The sequence below is a fragment of the Macrobrachium rosenbergii genome, chromosome 26 (assembly GCF_040412425.1).
Source record: "Macrobrachium rosenbergii isolate ZJJX-2024 chromosome 26, ASM4041242v1, whole genome shotgun sequence".
Lineage (NCBI taxonomy): Eukaryota > Metazoa > Arthropoda > Malacostraca > Decapoda > Palaemonidae > Macrobrachium > Macrobrachium rosenbergii.
Genome location: NC_089766.1, coordinates 17,557,942 through 17,584,129, shown reverse-complemented (window position 1 = coordinate 17,584,129; position 26,188 = coordinate 17,557,942). Strand labels below are relative to the sequence as shown.

At 36.0% G+C, this 26,188-nt stretch overlaps 1 protein-coding gene across 1 annotated transcript; it reads right to left on the bottom strand.

Annotated features, from left to right (window-relative positions):
- Positions 1 to 1,357: 1,357 nt before the first annotated feature.
- On the bottom strand, positions 1,358 to 26,124 carry LOC136852703 (neurogenic locus notch homolog protein 1-like). Its single transcript, XM_067127617.1, has 18 exons — positions 25,986 to 26,124; positions 23,928 to 24,167; positions 22,081 to 22,203; positions 21,618 to 21,749; positions 20,339 to 20,467; positions 19,968 to 20,096; positions 17,033 to 17,161; positions 16,441 to 16,569; positions 12,937 to 13,065; positions 12,468 to 12,596; positions 9,294 to 9,422; positions 8,821 to 8,949; positions 6,611 to 6,739; positions 6,139 to 6,267; positions 4,115 to 4,243; positions 3,649 to 3,777; positions 1,818 to 1,946; positions 1,358 to 1,482 (listed from the first exon to the last, which is right to left on the bottom strand). Exons 2-18 carry the CDS (start codon positions 24,031 to 24,033, stop codon positions 1,358 to 1,360), a joined length of 2,163 nt encoding a protein of 720 aa, XP_066983718.1. The 5' UTR covers positions 24,034 to 24,167; positions 25,986 to 26,124.
- Positions 26,125 to 26,188: the final 64 nt, after the last annotated feature.

Sequence of the window (26,188 nt, the reverse complement as noted above, 5' to 3'; positions counted from 1 at the left end):
AAAACTTAAAGGCAATTGTCACGGCCAAGTAAATATTGATCACTGTCCTATTTTTCGTTGTTTAATATGTCTAGACTTCATTTTCACATACAGCATGCTTTATGTAATCATCTGTCACAAAATCAAAACCTTATATAATAAACATGGAATGTTTTTAAACAATGAGTAAAGCCCACTTTTTTTAGTAAATGTACACAGAATATCACTAGGATTGTGATATCTTTCACCATACCATATATCACCTCTTATAATGAGCACAGTAACTTTCCACCCAACTGCCAGGCACAACAATTGCCCCTTGCCATGCTATGCACGATTACAGTCCGTTAGTCCGAAGGCCCGATAGTCTGAAGGCCCGAAAGTCCGAAGGTCCGATAGTCTTCGTCAGGTCTAAGCCGGCATTCCGACGTTTTACTGGTTACTTTTGCCGTATTAGCATGGAGGGTGGGGGCTGATTTTCAGTCCGTCGGACTATCGGGCCTTCTGACTTTCGGACTATCGGACCTTCGGACTTCGGGCCTGCTGACTTTTCGGACTATCGGACCTTCGGACTATCGGGCCTTAATAACGGACTTCAATTGTTTTTACAGGTCCCTATGCACATTTACTTTGGATCTGGAACAGAGCTTATTCATACGAGTATGATATAAGTTTCAGTTGAACATGTTTGATACTGAACACGTATTGTACCATACATACTTTTAAGGAACTGTTGCCAGTCACCTCTGAATCTGATACATGTATGATACAAGTTTCAGTTGAACATGTTTGATACAGAACACGTATATGTCTTGTATCATACATACTTTTAAGGAACTGTTGCCAACCATACAGTTTTCATACCTCTCTTCAAATGCATTGAAACTCAAATAATTGGCACCTTGTACCTCATGGTTTCATGATGTGATTGAAAATGACAGTAAAACTTGTCTATCAACTGAAAATGTTCAAATGTGAAATATTGAAATCATAATGATAAAAATATAGTTATGTACCCAAAACACTCATAATCTGAAGTGGTGATGGTAGAGATACCATTAGTTTTCCTTACTTTCCTAGTTTTTTTATTTCTCACACTAATAGATTTTTCTTTCCAGTGTTAAATTGCCTTGTTACCCAAGCTCTAGGCACAATATAAGCACAGTTAGCCATTTTTTGTAGTTTAGGAATCAAGAGAATGTGAATAAATGTTTAAAAATAAAAAGCAAAATTTAAGCCTTTTTTTTTTCAGGCTGTGTTTTTTTGCAAAAAAATGTTTCCCTCCCCAGGTTTTTTTGGGGCTTGCAACTATAACCATGATTTAAAAAAATAGTTTTGCCCAAAATAGATAGCTTGGATATTCATGAGGTACTAACCTTCAGGAATACAGCAGGCACAGTTTTTCACAGAGGTTATAATCTGGTCGGTGGCCATTGGGACAAGTGTAGTCACAAAATCCGTTGGCATCAGTACATTGTGTTGTGTTTGTGCAAGGTGGATCCCCTGAAGATAGATGGGTTCATTCATGAATACTTGGTGCGATCATTCGTTGAAAATGGATTTTATTAGAAATGCAATGATAAGCTATTTTTAATGGAAAACACCTCAAGAGATATAGCCAATGATGTTCCTTCACTGTATTCTTAGTTTGATTTAATCCAGAGTTAAAGAACAAAATATAAAGAGGTGTAAGAGCTTGACATGGAACAAGATAGTTATAAACTGGTAAAGTGAATAACCCATTAGTAGATAGAGAGCAAAGACTTCAGTGATTATATAATGATATGAAAGGGTCCCTTCAATTAATGTAGGTTTCACTTATAATTTTTAGAACTAACCTATTGGAATGCAACAGGTACAATTTTCTTCACATAGGGCATCATCTGGTCGATGAGTTGATGGGCAGGTATCACTACAGAATCCATTAGCAGCTAGGCAGTGTGTTGTATTTCTACAGGGTTGGTTATCTATAACAAGAAATAATGCAGCTTATTTTTTCCTGTTATTTATTTTAAGAAAGTAAATAACAGGATAGCTGGTATATCACAATAATGGAAAACCCAAATCTCCATGTAGTCAGCTATTGAGAGATTCTACTCTGTTATAAACAGTACTGGCACCATGAGTAGGGTTGTGAAAAGTTTTTTTATTTCCTGTTTTTTTTTTTTCCAGGAAAACGTGTTTTTCAAGTGTTTTTTTGTTTTTGTTCCATCCAATTTCTTCATTTTTGAAGACTATACTTAGAGTTACTATAAACTGATGGTGTTATTTAAGACTCACACCTTCCTTCTAGATTAGAGGAATCATTGAAATAAGGACTGTTTTTGCGCTCTATTTTAATATGATTTTCTTCTTATTTTATTCTTATATTTATGTTGAGGTAGAACAATTTTCTGTTGCGGGATTGGCTAAGTATAGCCCGAGCAGTTATGCTAAACTGCAATCAGCCCTAACAAAACATACAAGGACAATAATGATTGGGTTCTTTTATTGTCATTCCCCTGGCAAAAACATTTGGCTCCCTACCATAGGCTACCGTAGCCTACTGGTAGCCTACAATTTATTAGTTTTACATTAGTAATCACAACAAATAAAAAGATAGTAAAACTTAAAGGCAATTGTCACTGCCAAGTAAACACTGATCACTGTCCTATTTTTCATTGTTTAATATGTCTAGACTTCATTTTCACGTACAGCATGCCTTATATAATCATCTGTTACAAAATCAAAACCTTATATAATAAACATGGAATGTTTTTAAACAATGAGTAAAGCCCACTTTTTTAGTAAATGTACACAGAATATCACTAGGATTGTGATATCTTTCACCATACCATATATCACCTCTTATAATGAGCACAGTAACTTTCCACCCAACTGCAGACTTGCACAAAATTGCCCCAGTTGCCATACTATGCACATTTACTTTGGATCTGGAACAGAGCTTATTCATACGAGTATGATACAAGTTTCAGTTGAACATGTGTGATACTGAACACGTGTTGTACCATATATACTTCTAAGGAACTGTTGCCAATCACCTCTGAATCTGATACGTGTATGATACAAGTTTCAGTTGAACATGTTTGATACAGAACACGTATATATCTTGTATCATACATGCTTTTAAGGAACTATTGCCAACCAAACAGTTTTCATACCTCTCTTAAAATGCATTGAAACTCAAATAATTGGCACCCTGTACCTCATTGTTTCATGATGTGATTGAAAATGACAGTAAAACTTGTCTATCAACTGAAAATGTTCAAATGTGAAATATTGAAATCATAATGATAAAAATATAGTTATGTACCCAAACCACTCATAATCTGAAGTGGGTGATGGTAGAGATACCATTAGTTTTCCTTACTTTCCTAGTTTTTTATTTCTCACACTAATAGATTTTTCTTTCCAGTGTTAAATTGCCTTGTTACCCAAGCTCTAGGCACAATATAAGCACAGTTAGCCATTTTTTTGTAGTTTAGGAATCAAGAGAATGTGAATAAATGTTTAAAAATAAAAACAAAATTTAAGCCTTTTTTTCAGGCTGTGTTTTTGGCAAAAAATGTTTCTCCCCCCAGTTTTTTTTTGGGGTGTTGCAACTATAACCATGATTTGAAAAATAGTTTTGCCCAAAATAGATAGCTTGGATATTCATGAGGTACTAACCTTCAGGAATACAGCAGGCACAGTTTTGCTCACAGAGGTTATAATCTGGTCGGTGGCCATTGGGACAAGTGTAGTCACAAAATCCGTTGGCATCAGTACATTGTGTTGTGTTTGTGCAAGGTGGATCCCCTGAAGATAGATGGGTTCATTCATGAATACTTGGTGCAATCATTCGTTGAAAATGGATTTTATTAGAAATGCAATGATAAGCTATTTTTAATGGAAAACACCTCAAGAAATATAGCCAATGATGTTCCTTCACTGTATTCTTAGTTTGATTTAATCCAGAGTTAAAGAACAAAATATAAAGAGGTGTAAGAGCTTGACATGGAACAAGATAGTTATAAACTGGTAAAGTGAATAACCCATTAGTAGATAGAGAGAGCAAAGACTTCAGTGATTATATAATGATATGAAAGGGTCCCTTTAATTAATATAGGTTTCGCCTATAATTTTTAGAACTAACCTATTGGAATGCAACAGGTACAATTTTCTTCACATAGGGCATCATCTGGTCGATGATTTGGCGGGCAGGTATCACTACAGAATCCTTTAGCAGCTAGGCAGTGTGTTGTGTTTCTACATGGCTGGTTATCTGTAAAAAATATAGAATAGTAAGTGAATTTTTTCGTTTATTTCTTTTAACACAGTTGGGAAGTCAGGGCACTGTCAAGACAGTTGACGTTGCTGAATGCGAAATACAAAGTTGTTCAACTTACATAAAACTGGGTTTGCCTTTAATATCTGGGTTTGCTGTTAATAGCTTTTGCTTGATAGATGAAATGACTTTCAATCTATGAATTAAGTTTATCAGGCTTTAAAAGTGTATCTTGTAGTTGTAGAAATTTTCTACTGAATTTCCTATTTTGCCTGTATCATGCCTATAGCATCCTTGATTATGACCTGGTTGTCCGTTCAGTGTCATAGCTTTGTTACAGTCAATCCATTGTGTTGTGTTTAAACACGCCTGATAACAGGTGTATCACAGTAATGGAAAACCCAAATCCCTATGTAGCCAGCTATTGAGAGATTCTAATGTATTATATACAACTAGCTGACCAACCCGTCACTGCCTGGGAAATCTGTGAATGACAACTGAAAACTCTCTCTCTCTCTCTCTCTCTCTCTCTTCTAAATCTCTCTCTCTCTCTCTCTCTCTCTTTCTCTCTCCACTCTCTCATTCAGATGGTGAAATAGTTTCTTCAACACTCATTGCCCAGCATTGTTGACATTTTATATTTTTTCCACTTCTCACCTTCATTCCTCCATTGGGGCTGAACTTGGACTTGAAGGACATCGGAAGTGTGTCTATTCATCAAAGTGATCTCGAAAACTATGGATTAGATTCTAATATCTGTCATTTTTGACATTTTATTTTTCACCCCTTCTCACCCCCTCCCCTCATATTGGGGCTGAACTTGGACTTAAACGACATTGGGAGTTTTGCTATTCATCTCAGCAATCTCTAAAACTATGCATTAAACACTATTATTTGTAGTTTTTGGTTATTTTTACATGTCACCATTTTCCCACCCCATTCTTATTGGGACTGATCTTGGACTTGAAGGGTGTCAGGAGTGTCACTATTCTTCTCAGTAACCTTGAAAACTATGGGTTAGACACTAATATCTGTCATTTTCTGTTATTTTTATGTAACCCCCTTCCCACCCCAATTCCTGCCTGGGTGAACTTGGACTTGAAGGGCATCAGGAGTATCAGTAGTCATCTCAGCGACCTCAAAAACTATGGATTAGACACTAACAATTATTTTTACGAGTAATATAATTCCCACCCCCTCCATGCCATCTGAACTTGGACTTAAAGGGCATCGATAGTGTGATTTTTCTCCCAGGAACCTCTGAAAACTATGGATAAGACATTAATATCTATTTCAGTTGAACATTTTACATACACCACCTTCCCGCTCCTTCTCACCCCCGCCTTTCTAAGGAACTGAACTTGGACCACCATCAGGAGTGTCACTATACTTCTCAAATGCCCTCAAAAACTATGGATTAGACTTTAATATCTGTTGTTTTGGTTATTTTTACATGTCATCCGCCCAGTAAAACCCTCCCCATCAACTGAACTTGGACTTAAATGGCAATCATTCGAAATTCATCTCATGACCTAAAAATATGGATTAGACACAAAATATCTGTCATTTTCTGTGAGTTTTGATGGTCATCCCTTTCCCACACACCCTCACTTTGGTGCCAGTGATTTCTTTCCCCCACTGTTTTCTTTCCCAGATGGTAAGCCATATGTATACCAAGTTTGGCAAAATTGTTCAATTAGCATTTCTGTGTGTATGGGACATCACACAGAATGTCACCAAAATGTTTAAAAATAAATATATAAAATATATATATATTTATAGGCTGTATTTTTTTAAAAATATATATATATATTTTTTGGGGTATATATTATAACCATGATTTAAACAGTTTTCTCCAAAATAGATAGCTTGGATATTCATGAGGTACTAACCTTCAGGAATACAGCAGGCACAGTTATGCTCACAGAGGTTATAATCTGGCCGGTGGCCATTGGGACAAGTGTAATTACAAAATCCGTTGGCATCAGTACATTGTGTTGTGTTTGTGCAAGGTGGATCTCCTGAAGATAGATGGGTTCATTCATGAATACTTGGTGCAATCACTCATTGAAAATGGATTTTATTAGAAATGCAATGATAAACTGTGTTTAATGGAAAACACCTCAAGCAATATAGCCAATGCTGTTTCGTTTGCTCTATTCTTAGTTTGATTTAATCAAGGGTTAAAGTACAAAATATATAGAGGAGTAGGAGCATGTCATGGAAAGAGATACTGTAGTTATAAACTGCTAAATTGAATAACCCATTAGTAGAGAGAGAGAACAAAGACCTCAGTGATTATATAATGATATGAAAGATTCCCTTCAATTGATATAGGTTTCACTTATAATTTTTAGAACTAACCTATTGGAATGCAACAGGTACAATTTTCTTCACATAGGGCATCATCTGGTCGATGATTTGGTGGGCAGGTATCACTACAGAATCCTTTAGCAGCTAGGCAGTTTGTTGTATTTCTACATGGCTGGTTATCTGTTAAAAATAAAGAACAGTAAGTGAATTTTTTTTTATTTCTTTTAATACAGTTGGGAAATCAGGGCACTGGCAAGACAGCTGACGTTGCTGAATGCGAAATACAAAGGTGTTCAACTTACATGAAACTGGTTTTGCCTTTAATTTCTGCGTTTGCTGTTAATAGCGTTTGTTTGATAGATGAAATAAATTTCAATCTACGGATTAAGTTTATCAGGCTTTAAAAGTGTATCTTGTAGTTGTAGATATTTCTACTGAATTTCGTATTTTGCCTGTAGCATCCTTGATTATGACTAGGTTTTCCATCCAGTGTGATAGCTTTGTTACAGTCAATCCAGTGTGTTGTGTTTAAACATCCCTGATAACAGGTGTATCACAGTAATGGAAAACACCAAATCCCTATGTAGATCAGCTATTGAGAATTCTTATGTATTATGTACAACCAGCTGTCCAACCTGGCACTGCCTGGGAAATTGTGAATGACAACTGATAAACTCTCTCTCTTCTCTTTCTTCTCTCTCTCTCTCTCTCTCTCTCTCTCTCTTTAATCTCTCTCTCTCAATTCATTCCTGGTAAGATAGTTTTTCAGTTACATTGCCCAGCATTGTTGACATTTTATATTTCACCACTTCTCACCCCTCATTCCTGTTGGGGCTGAACTTGGACTTGAAGGGCATCAGAAGTGTGTCTATTCATCAAAGTGATTTCAAAAACTATGGATTAGACTCTAATACCTGTCATTTTTGACATTTTATTTTTCACCCCTTCTCACCCCCTCCCCTCCTATTGGGGCTGAACTTGGACTTGAAGGACATCGGAAGTGTGTTTGTTCATCAAAGCGATCTCGAAAACTATGGATTAGACTCTAATACCTGTCATTTTTGACATTTTATTTTTCACCCCTTCTTACCCCCTCCCCTCCTATTGGGGCCAAACTTGGACTTAAAAGGCATTGGGAGTTTCGCTATTCATCTCAGCAACCTGTAAAACTATGCATTAGACACTCTTATTTGTAGTTTTTGGTCGTTTTTACATGTCACCACCTTCCCCACCCCATTTCCTATTGGGAATGAACCTGGAATTAAAGGGTGTCAGGAGTGTCACTATTCTTCTCAGTAACCTTTTTAAAACTTTGGATTGGAGACATTAATATCTGTCATTTTCAGTTATTTTTAGGTCACCACCTTCCCCACCCCACTTCCTGCCATCTATGAACTTGGACTTGAAGGGATCAGAGTGTCATTATTCATCTCAGCGACCTCACGCAAAACTATGGATTAGCCACTAATAACTGGTGTTTTCAATTATTTTTCACTTCCCCCTTCCCACCCCCACCCTCTCTATTGGGGCTGAACTTGGACTTAAAGGGCATCGAGAGTGTAATTTTTCTCCTCAGGAATCTCGAAAACTATGGATAAGACGTTAATACTGTTGTTTTGGTTAATTTTACAAGGCACCACCTTCCCGCCCCTTCTCACCCCCGCCTTTCTAAGGGCTGAACTTGGACTTAAAGGGCATTGGGAGTGTCACTATACTTCTCAGCGCCCTCAAAAACTATGGATTAGACTTTAATATCTGTCGTTTTGGTTATTTTTACATGTCACCCGCTTCCCAACCCCCCCTTCCTATTGAGGCTGAACTTGGACTTAAAGGGCATCAGGGATGTCACTATTCATCTCAGTGACTTCAAAAACTATGGATTAGACACTAATTATCTGTCATTTTCTGTGATTTTTACATTTCATCCCTCTCCCACACACCTCTCACTTTGGTGCCAGTGATGTCTTACCCCCCACAGTGTTCTTTCCCAGATGGTAAGCCGTATGTATACCAAGTTTGGTTAAAATTGCTCAATGCATTTCAGAGTGCATATGGGACATACACAAAACAGAGAATGTGAACAAATCCATAAAATATATATATATATATATATATATATATATATATATATATATATATATATATATATATATATGTGTGTGTGTGTGTGTGTGTGTGTGTGTGTGTGAGTAGATATTGACACCCTGATTTTAAACAGTTTTCTCCAAAATAGATAGCTTGGATATTCATGAGGTACTAACCTTCAGGAATACAGCAGGCGCAGTTATGCTCACAGAGGTTATAATCTGGCCGGTGGCCATTGGGACAAGTGTAGTTACAAAATCCGTTGGCATCAGTACATTGTGTTGTGTTTATACAAGGTGGATCTCCTGAAGATAGATGGGTTCATTCATGAATACTTGGTGCAGTCACTCATTGAAAATGGGTTTTATTAGAAATGCAATGATAAGCTATTTTTTAATGGAAAACACCTCAAGCAATATAGCCAATGCTGTTTCGTTTGCTCTATTCTTAGTTTGATTTAATCAAGGGTTAAAGTACAAAATATAAAGAGGAGTAAGAGCATGTCATGGAAAGAGATAGTGTAGATATAAACTGGTAAATTGAATAACCCATTAGTTGAGAGAGAGAACAAAGACCTCAGTGATTATATAATTATATGAAAGATTCCCTTCAATTAATATAGGTTTCACTTATAATTTTTAGAACTAACCTATTGGAATGCAACAGGTACAATTTTCTTCACATAGGGCATCATCTGGTCGATGATTTGGTGGGCAGGTATCACTACAGAATCCTTTAGCAGCTAGGCAGTGTGTTGTATTTCTACATGGCTGGTTATCTGTTAAAAATAAAGAACAGTAAGTGAATTTTTTTCTTATTTCTTTTAATACAGTTGGGAAATCAGGGCACCGTTAAGACAGCTGTTGTTGCTGAATGCGAAATACAAAGGTGTTCAACTTACATGAAACTGGTTTTGCCTTTAATTTCTGCGTTTGCTGTTAATAGCTTTTGTTTGATAGATGAAATGAATTTCAATCTACGGATTAAGTTTATCAGGCTTTAAAAGTGTATCTTGTTGTTGTAGATATTTTCTACTGAATTTCCTATTTTGCCTGTAACATTCTTGATTATGACGAGGTTGTCCATCCAGTGTGATAGCTTTGTTACAGTCAATCCATTGTGTTGTGTTTAAACATCCCTGATAACAGGTGTATCACAGTAATGGAAAAGCCAAATCCCTATGTAGTCAGCTAATGAGAGATTCTAATGTATTATATACAACTAGCTGACCAACCCGTCACTGCCTGGGAAATCTGTGAATGACAACTGATAAACTGTCTCTCTCTCTCTCTCTCTCTCTCTCTCTCTCTCTCTCTCTCTCTCTCTCTCTCTCTCTCTCTCTCTCATTCCTGTTGAGATAGTTGCTTCAGTTACATTACCCAGCATTGTTGACATTTTATATTTCACCACTTCTCACCTTCATTCCTATTGGGGCTGAACTTGGACTTGAAGGACATCGGAAGTGTGTCTATTCATCAAAGTGATTTCAAAAACTATGGATTAGAGTCTAATATCTGTCATTTTTGACATTTTATTTTTCACCCCTTCTCACCCCCTCCCCTTCTATTGGGGCTGAACTTGGACTTAAAGGGCATTGGGAGTTTCGCTATTCATCTCAGCAACCTCTAAAACTATGCATTAGAGACTGTTATTTGTAGTTTTTGGTTATTTTTACATGTCACCACCTCCCCACCCCACTTCCTATTGGGACTGAACTTGGAATTAAAGGGTGTCGGGAGTGTCACTATTCTTCTCAGTAACCTTGAAAACTTTGGATTAGACACTAATATCTGTCATTTTCGGTTATTTTTACGTCACCCCCTTCCCACCCAACTTCCTGCCAGGGTAAACTTGGACTTGAAGGGCATCAGGAGTGTCACTATTCATCTCAGCAACCTCGAAAACTATGGATTAGACACTAATAACTGGTGTTTTCAATTATTTTTACGTGTCACCCCCTTCCCACTCCTTCTCACCCCCCTCCCTATTAGGGCTGAACTTGGTCTTAAAGGGCATGGAGAGTGTCATTATTCTCCTCAGGGATCTCAAAAACTATGGATAAGACATTAATACTGTTGTTTTGGTTATTTTTACATGTCACCACCTTCCCACCCTCTTCTCACCCCCCCTTCCTATCAGGGCTGAACTTGGACTTAAAGGGCATCAGGAGTGTCACTATACTTATCAGTGTCCTCAAAAACTATGGATTAGACTTTAATATCTGTCGTTTTGGTTATTTTTATATGTCACCCCCTTCCCAACCCCTCCCTCCCTATCGAGGCTGAACTTGGACTTAAAAGGCATCAGGAGTGTCACTATTCAACTCAGCGACCTCGAAAACTATGGATTAGACACTAAATATCTGTCATTTTCTGTGATTTTTACATTTCATCCCTTTTCAACACACCCCTCCCTTTGGTGCCAGTGATGTCTTAACCCCCACAGTGTTCTTTCCCAGATGGTAAGCCATATGTATACCAAGTTTGGTTAAAATTGCTCAATGCATTTCAGAGTGCATATGGAATATACACATACACATACATCCATATATATATATATATATATATATATATATATATATATATATATATATATATATATATATATATATATATATATATATATGTGTGTGTGTGTATATATATATATATATATATATATATATATATATATATATATATATATATATATATATATATATATATATATATATATATATATGTATATATATTTATGTATATATTGTTACGCTTGTGACTTGGCTGATAAGTTTATTACTTGATTTACGTAATTTTTATACGGCCCTGCACGCCAGGAACACACGTAAACCTGTCGATGAAGCTACAAATTAACCTCTAAGACAGTCGTTTAACACTAAAGGTCTCCAGCCGGTGGTAAATTCCTGACAAAATACAAGAATTGCAGTTAACTAATGAAATTAATTAATCTTCGCCCAACTTTGGACGCAGTCCCTTTTACTCGCTAGTATGGTAAAACCAAAATCACAACGGCTCTTCCAAACAATGGATTCGTGACACAAAGAATGCATAAAGAATTAAAATGACTTGCTTACCCTAATTCCTAGTCACTCTTACTGGAATAATTTGGATGAAGCTAAACAATATAATAATTTGGCTTAATCTAGACTTCATAAAAGCATCTACAGTTAAGTGGTGGCGAGAGAATGGAACAATGAAAATTGGAAATACAGGAGAAGGGGTAGTAATTGACGAAGTTTTGAACAAAACACAGACTTTACCTTGGACGACGAGTTGCTGCACATACAATGGGCGATCGGAAGTTCTGGGATTAATTCATCACTTCACAATTCACTAATATAAGATAATAGACAAAGGTGGTGACAGAGCCACCTCACAGACGTCTGCTGGATTCGGCGACTGGTTTCTCTCTGTCTTGTCTGACCAGCGCTGGGTCAAAACAGGGCATGCGTTCATGGCCTTGGGGGTCTAAGCTTTGTCAAAAACATTCGCCAAGGAGGACAGGTAAAGCAAGCTTAGGACCACTTATCTTAAGGTTGAATATGGAAATTTCCTACGGGGGTTAAATCCCTAATGCTACAGACGAACGTTAAAGTTTGAACTGGCGACGCTTCCCTGTCTTGGTCAGTCTGATATTACTAAAACTAAATGTTCGAGGGCGAACAGCATAAATATTTATATATATATATATATATATATATATATATATATATATATATATATATATATATATATATATATATATATATATATATAGATATTGGCATCATGATTTAAACAGTTTTCTCCAAAATAGATAGCTTGGATATTCATGAGGTACTAACCTTCAGGAATACAGCAGGCACAGTTATGCTCACAGAGGTTATAATCTGGCCGGTGACCATTGGGACAAGTGTAGTTACAAAATCCGTTGGCATCAGTACATTGTGTTGTGTTTGTGCAAGGTGGATCTCCTGAAGATAGATGGGTTCATTCATGAATACTTGGTGCAATCACTCACTGAAAATGGATTTTATTAGAAATGCAATGATAAAATAAGCTGTGTTTAATGGAAAACACCTCAAGAAATATAGCCAATGCTGTTTCCTTTGCTCTATTCTTAGTTTGATTTAATCAAGGGTTAAAGTACAAACTATAAAGAGGAGTAAGAGCATGCCATGGAAAGAGATAGTTATAAACTGGTAAATTGAATAACCCATTAGTAAATAGAGAGAGCAAAGACTTCAGTGATTATATGATATGAAAGGTTCCCTTCAATTGATATAGGTTTCACTTATAATTTTTAGAACTAACCTATTGGAATGCAACAGGTACAATTTTCTTCACATAGGGCATCATCTGGTCGATGATTTGGTGGGCAGGTATCACTACAGAATCCTTTAGCAGCTAGGCAGTGTGTTGTATTTCTACATGGCTGGTTATCTGTTAAAAATAAAGAACAGTAAGTGAATTTTTTTTCTTATTTCTTTTAATACAGTTGGGAAATCAGGGCACCGTTAAGACAGCTGTTGTTGCTGAATGCGAAATACAAAGGTGTTCAACTTACATGAAACTGGTTTTGCCTTTAATTTCTGCGTTTGCTGTTAATAGCTTTAGTTTGATAGATGAAATGACTTTCAATCTATGGATTAAGTTTATCAGGCTTTAAAAGTGTATCTTGTAGTTGTAGATATTTCTACTGAATTTCGTATTTTGCCTGTAGCATCCTTGATTATGACTAGGTTTTCCATCCAGTGTGATAGCTTTGTTACAGTCAATCCAGTGTGTTGTGTTTAAACATCCCTGATAACAGGTGTATCACAGTAATGGAAAACCCAAATCCCTATGTAGTCAGCTATTGAGAGATTCTTATGTATTATATACAACCAGCTGTCCAACCTGGCACTGTCTGGGAAATCTGTGAATGACAACTGATAAACTCTCTCTCTCTCTCTCTCTCTCTCTCTCTCTCTCTCTCTCTCTCTCTCTCTCATTCCTGTTGAGATAGTTGCTTCAGTTACATTGCCCAGCATTGTTGACATTTTATATTTCACCACTTCTCACCCCTCATTCCTGTCGGGGCTGAACTTGGACTTGAAGGGCGTCGGAGGTGTGTCTGTTCATCAAAGTGATCTCAAAAACTATGGATTAGAGTCTAATATCTGTCATTTTTGACATTTTATTTTTCACCCCTTCTCACCCCCTACCCTCCTATTGGGGCCAAACTTGGACTTAAAGGGTAATGGGAGTTTCGCTATTCATCTCAGCAACCTGTAAAACTATGGATTAGACACTATTATTTGTAGTTTTTGGTTATTTTTACATGTCACCACCTTCCCACCCCACTTCCTATTGGGACTGATCTTGGACTTAAAGGGGGGTCAGGAGTGTCTATTCTTCCCAGTAACCCTGAACCTATGGATTAGACTAATATCTGTCGTTCTGGTTATTATTACATGTCACCCCCTTCCCAACGATGCTGAACTTGGACTTAAAGGGCATCAGGAGTGTCACTATTCTTCTCAGCGACCTCGAAAACTATGGATTAGACACTAAATATCTGTCATTTTCTGTGATTTTTACATTTCATCCCTTTCCCACACACCCCTCCCTTTGGTGCCAGTGATGTCTCACCCCCACAGTGTCCTTTCCCAGATGGTAAGCCATATGTATACCAAGTTTGGTTAAAATTGCTTAATGCATTTCAGAGTGCATATGGAACATCCACATGCACACACACATACATCCATTTATATATATATATATATATATATATATATATATATATATATATATATATATATATATATATATATATATATATATATATATATATATATATATATAGATAGATATTGGCACCATCATTTAAACATAGTTTTCTCCAAAATGGATAGCTTGGATATTCATGAGGTACTAACCTTCAGGAATACAGCAGGCACAGTTTTGCTCACAGAGGTTATAATCTGGCTGGTGGCCATTGGGACAAGTGTAGTCACAAAATCCGTTGGCATCAGTACATTGTGTTGTGTTTGTGCAAGGTGGATCCCCTAAAGATAGATGGGTTCATTCATGGATACGAGGTGCAATCACTCATTGAAAATGGAGTTTATGAGAAATGCAGTGATAAGCTATGTTTAATGGAAAACACCTCAAGAAATATAGCCAATGTTGTTTCCTTAGTTTGATTTAATCAAGGGTTAAAGAACAAAATATAATGAGGAGTAAGAGCATGTCATGGAGGTAATTTGAATAACCCATTATTAGAGAGAGCAAAGACTTCAGTGGTTGCTTGGTGATATGAAAGGTGTCCCTTCAATTAATATAGGTTTCACTTATAATTTTTAGAACTAACCTATTGGAATGCAACAGGTGCAATTTTCTTCACATAGGACATCATCTGGTCGATGACTTGGTGGGCATGTATCACTACAGAATCCTTTAGCAGTTAGGCAATGTGTTGTATTTCTACATGGCTGGATATCTATAACAAGAAGTAATACAGCTGGATTTTTTCTGTCCTTTCTTTTAAGGAAATTCCTCAACATGGGCATTGTCTAGGTAGTTGATGTTGCAGAATGTGTAATACAAAGAAGTTCAACTAATACGAAACGAGTTTTGTCCTTTAATTCTGCTTTTGCTGTAAAAGTTCTTTGATTGATAGATGAAATGATTCTCAATTTATGTATTGAATATTTTTAGGCTTCAGGGTTGTATATTGAAGGTTTAAATACTGTCTACTGTATTTCATGTAGTAGCTTACCCATTAATAATCGTAACATTAGTATGAAAAGCACATAATCTGACTCTTGTTTACACAAAATCTGCACTTTAGTGTAGAATCACATTAATGATGTTTGACTCTGGTTCTTGTCCTTCTAGACACTGTAGTCTTTCATTTTCCAACACCTAAGCATTGATCAGTTATTAGGTAAGTATTTGAAAGTAAGTATTTAGGGTGTTCATAATGTAATGCTGTTTTGCTGTTTGGACGATCGATATGTTCATCATAATTTCAAGCAGTTATGAGTAGTTAGTTTATCTGCTCTGTTTTATTCAAGAACTTAATTTCATTTTTTCTGAAAGAAATGTTTTTTGTCTGAATCATTCATGCCCAGTTAAATTGTACAGATGTAACACAGTTATGAAACATTTTTATCTACTGCTTTTCAAAAACCTCTGGTGTTTAATCAGGTTGCCAAGTCACATAGGGGTGGTCCAATGTTAAAAAAGTTCACTGCTAGGCGGGTAGAGACGAAATGTAAGTGCCCAAAGGGATGCTGCAGATAATCTATACTGCAACCTATGGGTACTATATGTAAGTAGATGGCTGTGGCAGGCTATAGGGGATATTATTTAGCTGCGTATGGGATGTGGAAATATTAGGGTTTCATTAGTGCAACCATTTTCTCAATTTCCTGGGAAGCATCTTGTCTAGAAACCTCTTTCAGTTAGGAGCAACTTTGTCTTGTGTATTCTCAGTGATTGTATGCACATACATTTTTTTCTTCTTATGAATCCTTTGTTAGACCTGCACAGTGCTTTGTTTTTTTTTTAAACAACTAATATTTCAAACTGTACTCTGTGAACTGTTTACCTGGTGGTTTAAGTCTTTTAATACTGAGTATGATGCCAACAAAAGAATACTCTTGGCCTGACGTGAGACTTCTCCCTGATTGCTGGTGTATCACAATAAAAGAAAACCCAAATCCTTATGTAGGTACTATTGAGAGATTCTGCTGTATCATATACAGTACTGGTAACAGGATTTTAAATTTTCTCAAAAATAGATAACCTGGATATTCATAAAACACTAACCTTCAGGAATACAGCAGGCACAATTTTGCTCACAGAGGCCATAATCTGGCCGATGACCATTGGGACAGGTGTAGTTACAAAATCCGTGGGCATCGATGCATTGCGTTGTGTTTGTGCAAGGTGGGTCCCCTGGAGTTAGGTAAATTCTGTTTAATTGACACTGCTTATTATTATTAATGTCATTTAAAATGCACATACACTTTAGTAGAGAAAATGTGAAAGACCACAAAATACCACAGTAAGCCTTCAGAGGGTAGATGGCCCACAGTTTAAAAGAGGAAAATAAACATTTAAGGATTATATAAGTAAGTTATTTACTGGTAAACACAGGAATATACAGTAATTCTGTAACCCTAAAGATATGGCGCATGTTGCTTTCAAGTATTACGTATAGCTGTGCATCATATCTTACACATGAAAGCATTAGCATTAATAATACTGCCATGAAGAGTATTGCATAGTTTTACTGTTAACGAAATAAAAGCCTCATGGCACTGGCAAGTGTGACAGCAGTTCAACAAAATGCAGGTACTGAGTCTTCGAGTAACCAACCACGCACAAGTGTAATAAAATTATGTTGCTGGGAACATACCTCGAGGTATACAGCACGTGCAGTTTTCTTGGCACAGCTCTGGTTTCGCTTCTTCACCAAGACTACAGATGTGATTGCAGTAGCCTCCAGCATCCAGACATTCAGTCTTGTTTTCACATGGTGTCATCACTATCACAAATGTAGAAGAGAGTAAATCGTTTTTAGTGCCCTTTATTCCTTATCTTTCAAAAGGTGGCATTGGTCCAAATACCACTCAGCTTACCAGACCTCTTTACCTATCAGCTGCAGTATTATGATTGTTTTTTACTTGTCTGACATTTTAGGTGGGATTCATTTTGCAGATATACCTCCTACATTGAGCCGTAAATGTAAAGTATAACTTAATTTAGTTCTGTGTAGAAAGTATATGGAATTACCCTAGGGTCTCTGTTACTTATCAGGTCAGATCCCTAAGGTGTTTGTTAAGTTTATCTTCATCTTCATTCGACCTAATTTATCCCACTGTGTAGCAGGGTCAGCTGCTCAAGTCAACTTTCTCCATCTATTTCTATTCCTTGCATCTTCTTACCCCCCAGTACCACCTCACCAATATCCCTCCACACCACATTCATCCATATGATCCTCTGACGCCCCACAATCCTCCTCCTCCCCATCACTGGCATGTTCTTAGCTCTCTTGATTGGTTCCACCTCCTCTCTTCTTATTACATGGCCATAAGTTAAGTTTATGTCTATTGCAAAATATAAACCACCTGACGTTATGCAGAAAGGTAGTGAGATTTAAGTGAACTTACTTCACATCTGACTGGGTAGAAGGAAAATATAATGTAAAAATTACAATGATGATGATAATTCTTTCAAGTATAGCATTTTTGTGGAAAGATTAAAGTCTGACTTGTCTTTACACAAAAGCTGCACCTGATTGTTGAATCACAAGTGACGTTTATATATAGTGCTTCTTGATCTAAACAATCTGGCTTGCTGAGCATTGATCAGTGGATGAGCAAGGTTCCGAAACTCAATAAAAAGGTTATTTTACCCATAATTAGTCTTTGATCAAAACACATTATTAAACAAACAGATATCTGACAGTTTTCCCATGAAATTCAGTTGTAGGATGTTGATAAAGACTGCTAGACTTCATCATAAATATTTTCACATTAGCATTTTCCTTGTTGGGGTAAGAGATGATATGAGTTCTCTTCACTCCTCTGTCCTCTGCACTTTGTGCCTGAACTCTCACATGTTTTAGGTAGATTACTTTGGCGTCATCCTAATTTATCCTTATTTAATGCTTTTGTTACTATGTCGTATCCTATTTCATTATATGTCAAAACCATCTCAGTCCTTGAGATCACAGACCCCAGTGCAGGGTTGCCATGAATCTTAGCATTCCCTAGTCACAACTTTTCACGATCCCCATTTCTTTGTTTTCATGGTGCAGTTCAGTTCTCATGCAACTATCATAGGTTGAATGGTGTGTTTTTATTTACCATAATTCGTGCCATATCTTTCTATTTCATCCAGCTTGCAACTGCTGTACTTTCATTCTTATTGATCTCTCAACTAATGCTTCCCAGTCTAGTGTGTCCTGAGGTAACAGAAGTATTTTACCCATTCTAAGACCTGACATAAGATGGTCCTTTATTGGCATGTTAAAATATCAAATGTGCTTGTTGTAACTATAAATGAATTATTGACAATAAATGAATGATCAGTTTTATACTTTTGATTGAAAAAATATAATTTTATTTTAATTTGTTCCTTCCAACTGTGTAGAAAAATTTAACACCCTGATCTGATTATATTTAAATATTTTAGAAAAGTAAGAAAAATTACCATAGTATGTGTTACAGCAATAGTCTGTGTAAGATATCTGAATACAGTAATTAGAATTTTATTATTTCAACAGACCGCTGGGTCACAGTGGTATGGCCCATAGTTAAAAAATGGAATGGTTTATAAGTCAGTCACAGAAAACAATGTAGCTGGGGGCCAAAAGGATGCTGCAAAAATTCCGTTTAGTACTACACGTTTTACCACAAGTGTGCAAATGAACAGTTCAGATGGAAAGGAAAAGAAAAGACAGTTAGTGATGCAGAAGAGAGGAGTGAATTGGGGATAGAAGGCAATGAGGCTATGATCTCTTTGAGTAGATGGAAAAAAAGTGCAGTAGTAGTAGGATGAAATCATTGGGCAAAATAAGGCCCACTCAAGGTCCGAAGGTGTTTGCTTACCTTATTGAGCCGTCTTATATTGTTAACTTTTATATGTGCATTTTTAGGTATTGGAAGTGTCTGTCATCAGGTATACCTTGTCACTTGGATATGGTTAGATACCTGACTGAATTGGTTTGTATGAGATGGCGAGGAGTGGGTGCTACTAATTACTAAGGCAAGGCAGGAATAGATACTTTTTGACAGTGTACAGTATATGCACCAAAGATGAGATGATTTTGCTAAGTGCTCTGTATATCTCTAGTTTGTACAGTGATAGCTTTGCCTCAACCATCATTTCTGATTGCTTGTTGTGCATGCATAGTGTTAATGCTCTGACTGTCAGTCAGTTGCATTGTTTTATACTTCTCTACAGTATGGATCCATATTATCTTGTAAATCATCTGTGTTAGGCTTGTGCTGCATCCTCTATATCATTTTATTCATTTGATGTCAAATGTAAGAGACACGATTTTACATAAATATAGGCTAATATTTTCCCGTATTTACTGCCTGAACTGTCCATGTTATTCTTGAAAAGTATATTACTGATGTATAAGGCCAGTAAAGGCACACTGAAGGCTACACATGACCACTGAGGACAAATATTTGTCAGTAGTACTAAACATTATTGGACACCCTAAGCTCCCAAAATGCCTGTTATTGAGATTTTCTGGTATTTATATATGTTACAGATAACTGTGTTTAACAGTGTTCTTTAAACAGATACTTTATTGTGAATATTCGCAAGACACTAACCTTCAGGAATACAGCAGGCGCAGTTTTGTTCACAGAGGCCATAATTTGGTCTATAACCCAAGGGACAGGTGTAGTTACAGAATCCATTGGCGTCAGTACACTGTGTTGTGTTTGTGCAAGGTGGGTCTCCTGGAGGCAGACAGACTTGATTAGGAATGGTAAGGCCAGTTGTAACTAAATAAACATGCAGTAGAAATAATAGAGTTGAAAATAGGGTCATTATACAGTAATAACGTACTTGAAAAACATTATGCTTTCCACCTTCATTCCCAAGTTATTTTAGTACTCAATTAAGGATTCACAGTAAAGTTATATGTCCAGGTATTTTTGAGCTTTAATAGTTTAGGAAGTAAAGTAAAATAGAGTCTTACTTTTCACACAACAGCTGCACCTCTGTGCAGAATCGCAAATGACTGTTGGATCAGGTTCTTCTCCATCCAGACATTCTAGTCTGCATTCTCCATCAACACCTAAACACTGATCAGTGTTGGGGCAAGGATCTGCAAGGAAAGGTTATATGTGCTAGACTTTTTATAGTTTCTTTCAGTGAGTTTGATGTTTCTTTACTATAGGTTTAAGAGAGTTTAGTGTGTACTGGATTTTCTACATAGAAATGTTCTTAGACATCAAACTTTGTATATACTACTCTTGAACCATAGAAAGATGAGCTATCTTTACAGATATCCCGACTTGTCTTCTTTAAAACTTAATTTTTGAAAGATGGAGGGTTTATTTATGCTGTTTCATGGGATGCCTTATTTTCATAAGTTTTTGTTGTTCAAAATGTTCTGGAAACTAAACATAAGTTCTTCCAAATCCTACTGTCAGTAGTGTTTTTCCTACAGATGTTGCATCATAGTCAGGAAGTGTGTTCATTCCTCATGGAATGCAAAAGTGAAATTGAATTCTGTGCCTGTACTGGATTACACTTTTGAGTGTTCTTACTCTTCTACAAGAAACAGTCTATTTATTGTACTATATTGAACCAGTGTCATAAGACTGAAGAGAAACTATTTTTATATCAGAGGCTTGTCTTGTGGTTTTATTATATCAGCTTTTAATGTTAATTATTTTATGGTTTGGCTCTTCCAAACCTCAGGCTACAACTATTCATGTTATTGAAGTGGTCAAAATTTCACTTTTCCAGCCATTTATTATTATGTTAAAATGTAATAGATGTTTTTAGTTCTGGTTTCTGCGTCTATAAGTTTAATGGAAACATAGTTGTAATTTTGAGAAACAAACTATTAGGAATCCTGTCTCTGCCAGACAGAAAGGTAGGTTTCCCTAATATAGAAATGATAAACATCAGTTATCACAGTCTTCTATTTGTCATATTTGTAGTCATTTAACATAACTTGAGTAAAATTGAAAGGAATATTAATAAGATTAGGTTAACAATGGAAAGTGTTTTTTGGTAATATTTTGAAGACAGGTATTTTGTAGTGCTTTCCAGTGTTTAGTTTATGATAATTTCAGAAAAAATTTATAGGACTGTTCAAATATTAAAAGTACATGATGTTAGAACCAAAGTATATACAGTATACAATAAGAACTGAAGTTTATACAGTATGCCTTTTTTTGCTGAAAAACACTACACTTCATTGTTGTTTGAGAAATGAAGGTAAAGAATATTTATTTTTGTTGTACCTGCAGGAATGCAGCACGTGCAGTTTCCACCTACACATAGGGCATTATTTGCAGTGTAACCTTGCGGGCAACTGTAGTCACAATACCCTCCTTCCATGGTGCAAAGTGTTGTGTTGATACAGGGAGCTGGTCCTGTGAAAAGATGAAATGAGCCTTTGAAAGCGTAATTATACCAGGAAGACGTACGACATGGGAATTTTAAGGCATACACTATATTTCTGGTTTTATTTTTTTTTTTACATAAAAAAATAGATTTTAAGTAAGTAAGCAGTTGATATGAACAGGCATATGCTTTTGGCGTACAAATGAAATTTTAGAAATCTTTATGCTGTTACAATATGCACTAATAGGCTAAAGTCAGAGATGTATTAGACATCAGTTACAGTAAAAATGAAATGCTTCATTAGTGAGAGTATCAGTGTAGATAGAGTTGACAATACAGTAGTACTGTTGAAGACCTTACTTGTCACACAGCAGAAACAGTTATTTCCAATACAAGGAATATTCGTGTTAGCTTCTTCCCCATCTAGACATCTGCGATCACAACGTCCATTGGCAGTTGTACACTCATTGCTGTCTTGGCAGTCTTGGAAAAGTATATTTAATAATTATTCAAAGTAAGATCTTAATACAAATAAAAAGAAGTATGTAGTATGTGAGCATTTGCAGTTGGATGACTTTGCAATTGGGTCTTGTATAAAATGGTCGGTTATAATGTAAAGAAGTTTTTGCTCTCCAGGTGATATCAGTTTTGTTTGAAGCCACATTGAAAACCAGGTGTATATTGATTAATGTCTTGCTTCTAAATGCAGTGAACCATGTTATGAATGGTTTCTTATATGTACAGTTATTTTCTTTGAAAGTATAAGCAATGTAATGTCATGTTTGAAATATTCAACATTTGATAATTACAGGTCATTTTAAGTACTCAATTTTTGTATGTATAGAACATGTAATACAAACTTTGTTTAAATATGAAATTAGTTCTGACATATACAATTAACTGTCCTGTGTTCAGAGAAAGTGCATGCAGATTCAGTTTATGAAGGAAAATTCTTGACCAAATAAAAAGTGTGCTGGGTGTTTACTTGGTTCCTTGAAATCTGATTCTGAATGCCACCCTGCTGTTTGACAGTCAAAGTTAAGTTGACTTTGACCGCTTTCTTGACTATGTACCATTTCTGTTACCAGAGATAGAAAGATATTTGCTTTCATGCTCAATTTTTCCCCTTAGTGCCCTGAATGAGATTTTTGTCATCTAATTATTTAATTTTACCTCTGCTGCTGCTCTTTACACTTTTAATTCATTTTGCTTCATAGCAAAGTGCCATTTCCTACTATTCTTTTAACCAGTAGGGACCCTCTGTGAAATGCATATTGTCATGGCAAGAAAATTTTTGATTGTTTTCATTTCTTTGTGGGTCATGTATATTAGTTCACTCATGACCTTTAGCTAAAAAGAATACTAATTAGCATTCCTCTCAAGCTTTTCCATGTTTTGTCTTTAGTTCGTAAGAGGCAGCTCTTGCTCCCTGTACTCTGCAAAATGGCTACATTGGTCTTTTAACTTGTCTTTTGTGTATGCAGACAAACATCAACAAGTTGCCACTTAGCTCTGGCTAACCTGAGGCCAGTAGGTACATTGTCTGTCTAGTAATTTATTAGGTGTGGGCTGTGATTTGGTAAGAGATTCCTCCTCAGGTACACTAGGGGACTGTACTAGTTGTGCTATGTGCTAAAGAACTATTCTCTGCTTCCCATATGTGCTTTTTCCAACTGTTAATGAATCTCTGTGAAAATTGGTAAGAGTTCTTGACTTCAGTTATGAGAGGTATCACTACCAGATATCTTGGTTCCAGGTTTTAAGGTATTAACTGCTATTTGTCCTTAAAGCATTTATACCCTTCTTGGTTTTCGTTTTTAAATTGGTATCATTCATGAAGTACGTTGTCTTCAATGTTTTTCACTTGATGTATGTGAGGTTTCACTTTACAGTGCAGTAACTAAAATTTTTGTGGAAAAACTTAAAGTCCTTAGTTAACCATGGTAATAACTAATGGTATTGTATCCCAGATACAAAGTGAAACTTCAGCATCTCTTGAACTGAGTTATTGACATGTAAGAACTGAGATAATGTGAAAATCCCAAAGTGGATTGTGCCTTGGATGCATAGCTTATGCTGTATAGTCTTGGGACTGCAGTGGGAAAGCATTAGTCAGATCCTCACTTTTCTTAATGTTAAGTTTAAGGTTTTAATGCCAGTGTAACATGCAGATACAGCATAAAAAACACAGTCTCTCTCTGTCTTACCTTCAACGCAGCATGTACATTCTCGACCTGTGCATTTCGAGTCGTATGTCCGACCATTGCATCTTGAGTCTTTCTGAATGCATTTTCCATAAGCATTGGTACACATGTCAGTAGCTGGGCAACCACAGCATCTGCATCCTGACCTGCAGTATCCAGTCAAGATTCGATCATCTGAGCATGTTTTACTACAGATACCATCATAAATCTGGCAGGTTGAAGGTACTCTTTGTCTGTCACATCCTGCAAGGAAAAAGTAGGCATATGTACTGTTGAATTAATTTTGAAAAGTGTTAAATGAAACTGACTTTATTTTTCCAAATGAAACTGACTTTATTTTTCCAGCTAAGCTCAGAGTTTGGTATTTTTTGCTTGCCTTCGATATGACAGCGCACACTAATTGTATACAAGAAAGTTTTTATCTAGATTTTAAAAGAAAAGGTACATACATTTGTATAGGATGTATCTTGAAGTCACGACATTTATCCTAGGAGGGTCATTAGTTTAGAATAAATTTTTGTCAAACAAAATGAACTAAGAAGAATTTTTGATCATTTTCAGCAGTATCATGTTAACATGTTACTGAAGATTTCCTGCTTGTGGTATTTGACGCCTGTAATACATGCACCCTTCCTCTGTTATTTTTCAGAATCAATCTCTCTCTCTCTCTCTCTCTCTCTCTCTCTCTCTCTCTCTCTCTCTCTCTCTCTCTCTCTCTCTCTCTCTCTTAGTACTGTTTAAAAATTCTCAATCCATTTCCATTCTTACAGTGTAATTTATAATAGAATATTTGACTGATTCTTGATTTTAGGTTAATACTAAAAACTATATATTTAATTTATTAAGAACTGTATTTGATACGATTCATATTCAGTTTAAGAATATGAAGATGATAACCATTTCATAATAGTGTCAGTTTAATATATTCTTGTAACAAAGAGTGCAGTATTGAAGATGAACATAACAGTATTTCAACTTTTTGTGGCTACCCTAACCTCAGCATTGACTGGCCTTCTTGTTTCTGAGTGTACACAACTTTTTTATAAGATGATAACCATTTCATAATAGTGTCTACACTTTTTTATAAGAGGTATATTGTGGTGCATATATTCTTGTAACAAAGAGTGCAGTATTGCTTGTATTGAACATGGTATGGTGTACAGTAGGTATTTATAGAACTTTTTTGTGGCTACCCTTCTAACCTCAGCATTGACTGGCCTTCTTGTTTCTGACTGCCCGGACTTGAACCCTAAATCCTGTACACAACTTTCATTCATCCATCCATTAAACCCGATTCATATTCAGTTTAAGAATATGAAGATGATAACCATTTCATAATAGTGTCTACACTTTTTTTTATAAGAGGTATATTGTGGTGCATATATTCTTGTAACAAAGAGTGCAGTATTGCTTGTATTGAACATGGTATGGTGTACAGTAGGTATTTATAGAACTTTTTTGTGGCTACCCTTCTAACCTCAGCATTGACTGGCCTTCTTGTTTCTGACTGCCCGGACTTGAACCCTAAATCCTGTACACAACTTTCATTCATCCATCCATTAAACCCTTTAGTAATTTAAATTTGTTTCATTTCCTTTTTTCTCTTTGCACTTTGCCATCCAACCATTTCAACTTCTTTCTGCTTTAGTTTTCTTTCAGCATTTGTAGATACTCCTTGGTACATCTGGTCTTGTTTACAAGTCACTCACAATTTGTGACCCACTTTAAACTGTGAAATAGGACCTTTCCCAACTTTCACCTAATTAGGTTATATCTAATAAAACTGAATTTAATTTTGACTCATTACTGATTTTTTGCTAAATTTCATGTACAGTAATTCAATTGATGCCTGCTTTTGTTTCATAATATCAAGCTTTATTACTTAAAATATTCTGTAATATAATGTACATTGCAAGCATAATCCAGAGGTTATATAAGATATGTTTCAGTGTAGCTTATAAATGGTTAGTCGTAATGAAATCAAACCTTGTTAAATGAAAAAAAAAGAGAGGTTGAATAACAAAGAAATTGCAGTGATTTTGTAATGCTCTGAGTACTTACTGACGCAGCAGGCACATCGACTTTTCCTGCAGGCGTTTCTGTTGACAAAGTCACACCTTGGATTTTTGATGTAATAATCAAAGCAATAGCCACCTGAATTTTTGCAGGTTTTAGAATTTCTGCAATATATTCTTGAATGGCTGTCTGTCGAGACAAAGTAATTGGTAATTAGTAAGCAAAACATACTTTTAGATTATTACATT

Bases quoted from the DNA above. Each gene is read 5' to 3' on its own strand.
- LOC136852703 (XM_067127617.1), bottom strand. From the start codon at position 24,033: ATGTGTACCAATGCTTATGGAAAATGCATTCAGAAAGACTCAAGATGC. The intron at 9,423-12,467 runs GTTAGTACCTCA...TATTTTTAACAG, and splicing joins TGCCTGCTGTATTCCTGAAG to ATAACCAGCCATGTAGAAAT. The intron at 6,740-8,820 runs GTTAGTACCTCA...TATTTTTAACAG, and splicing joins CGCCTGCTGTATTCCTGAAG to ATAACCAGCCATGTAGAAAT.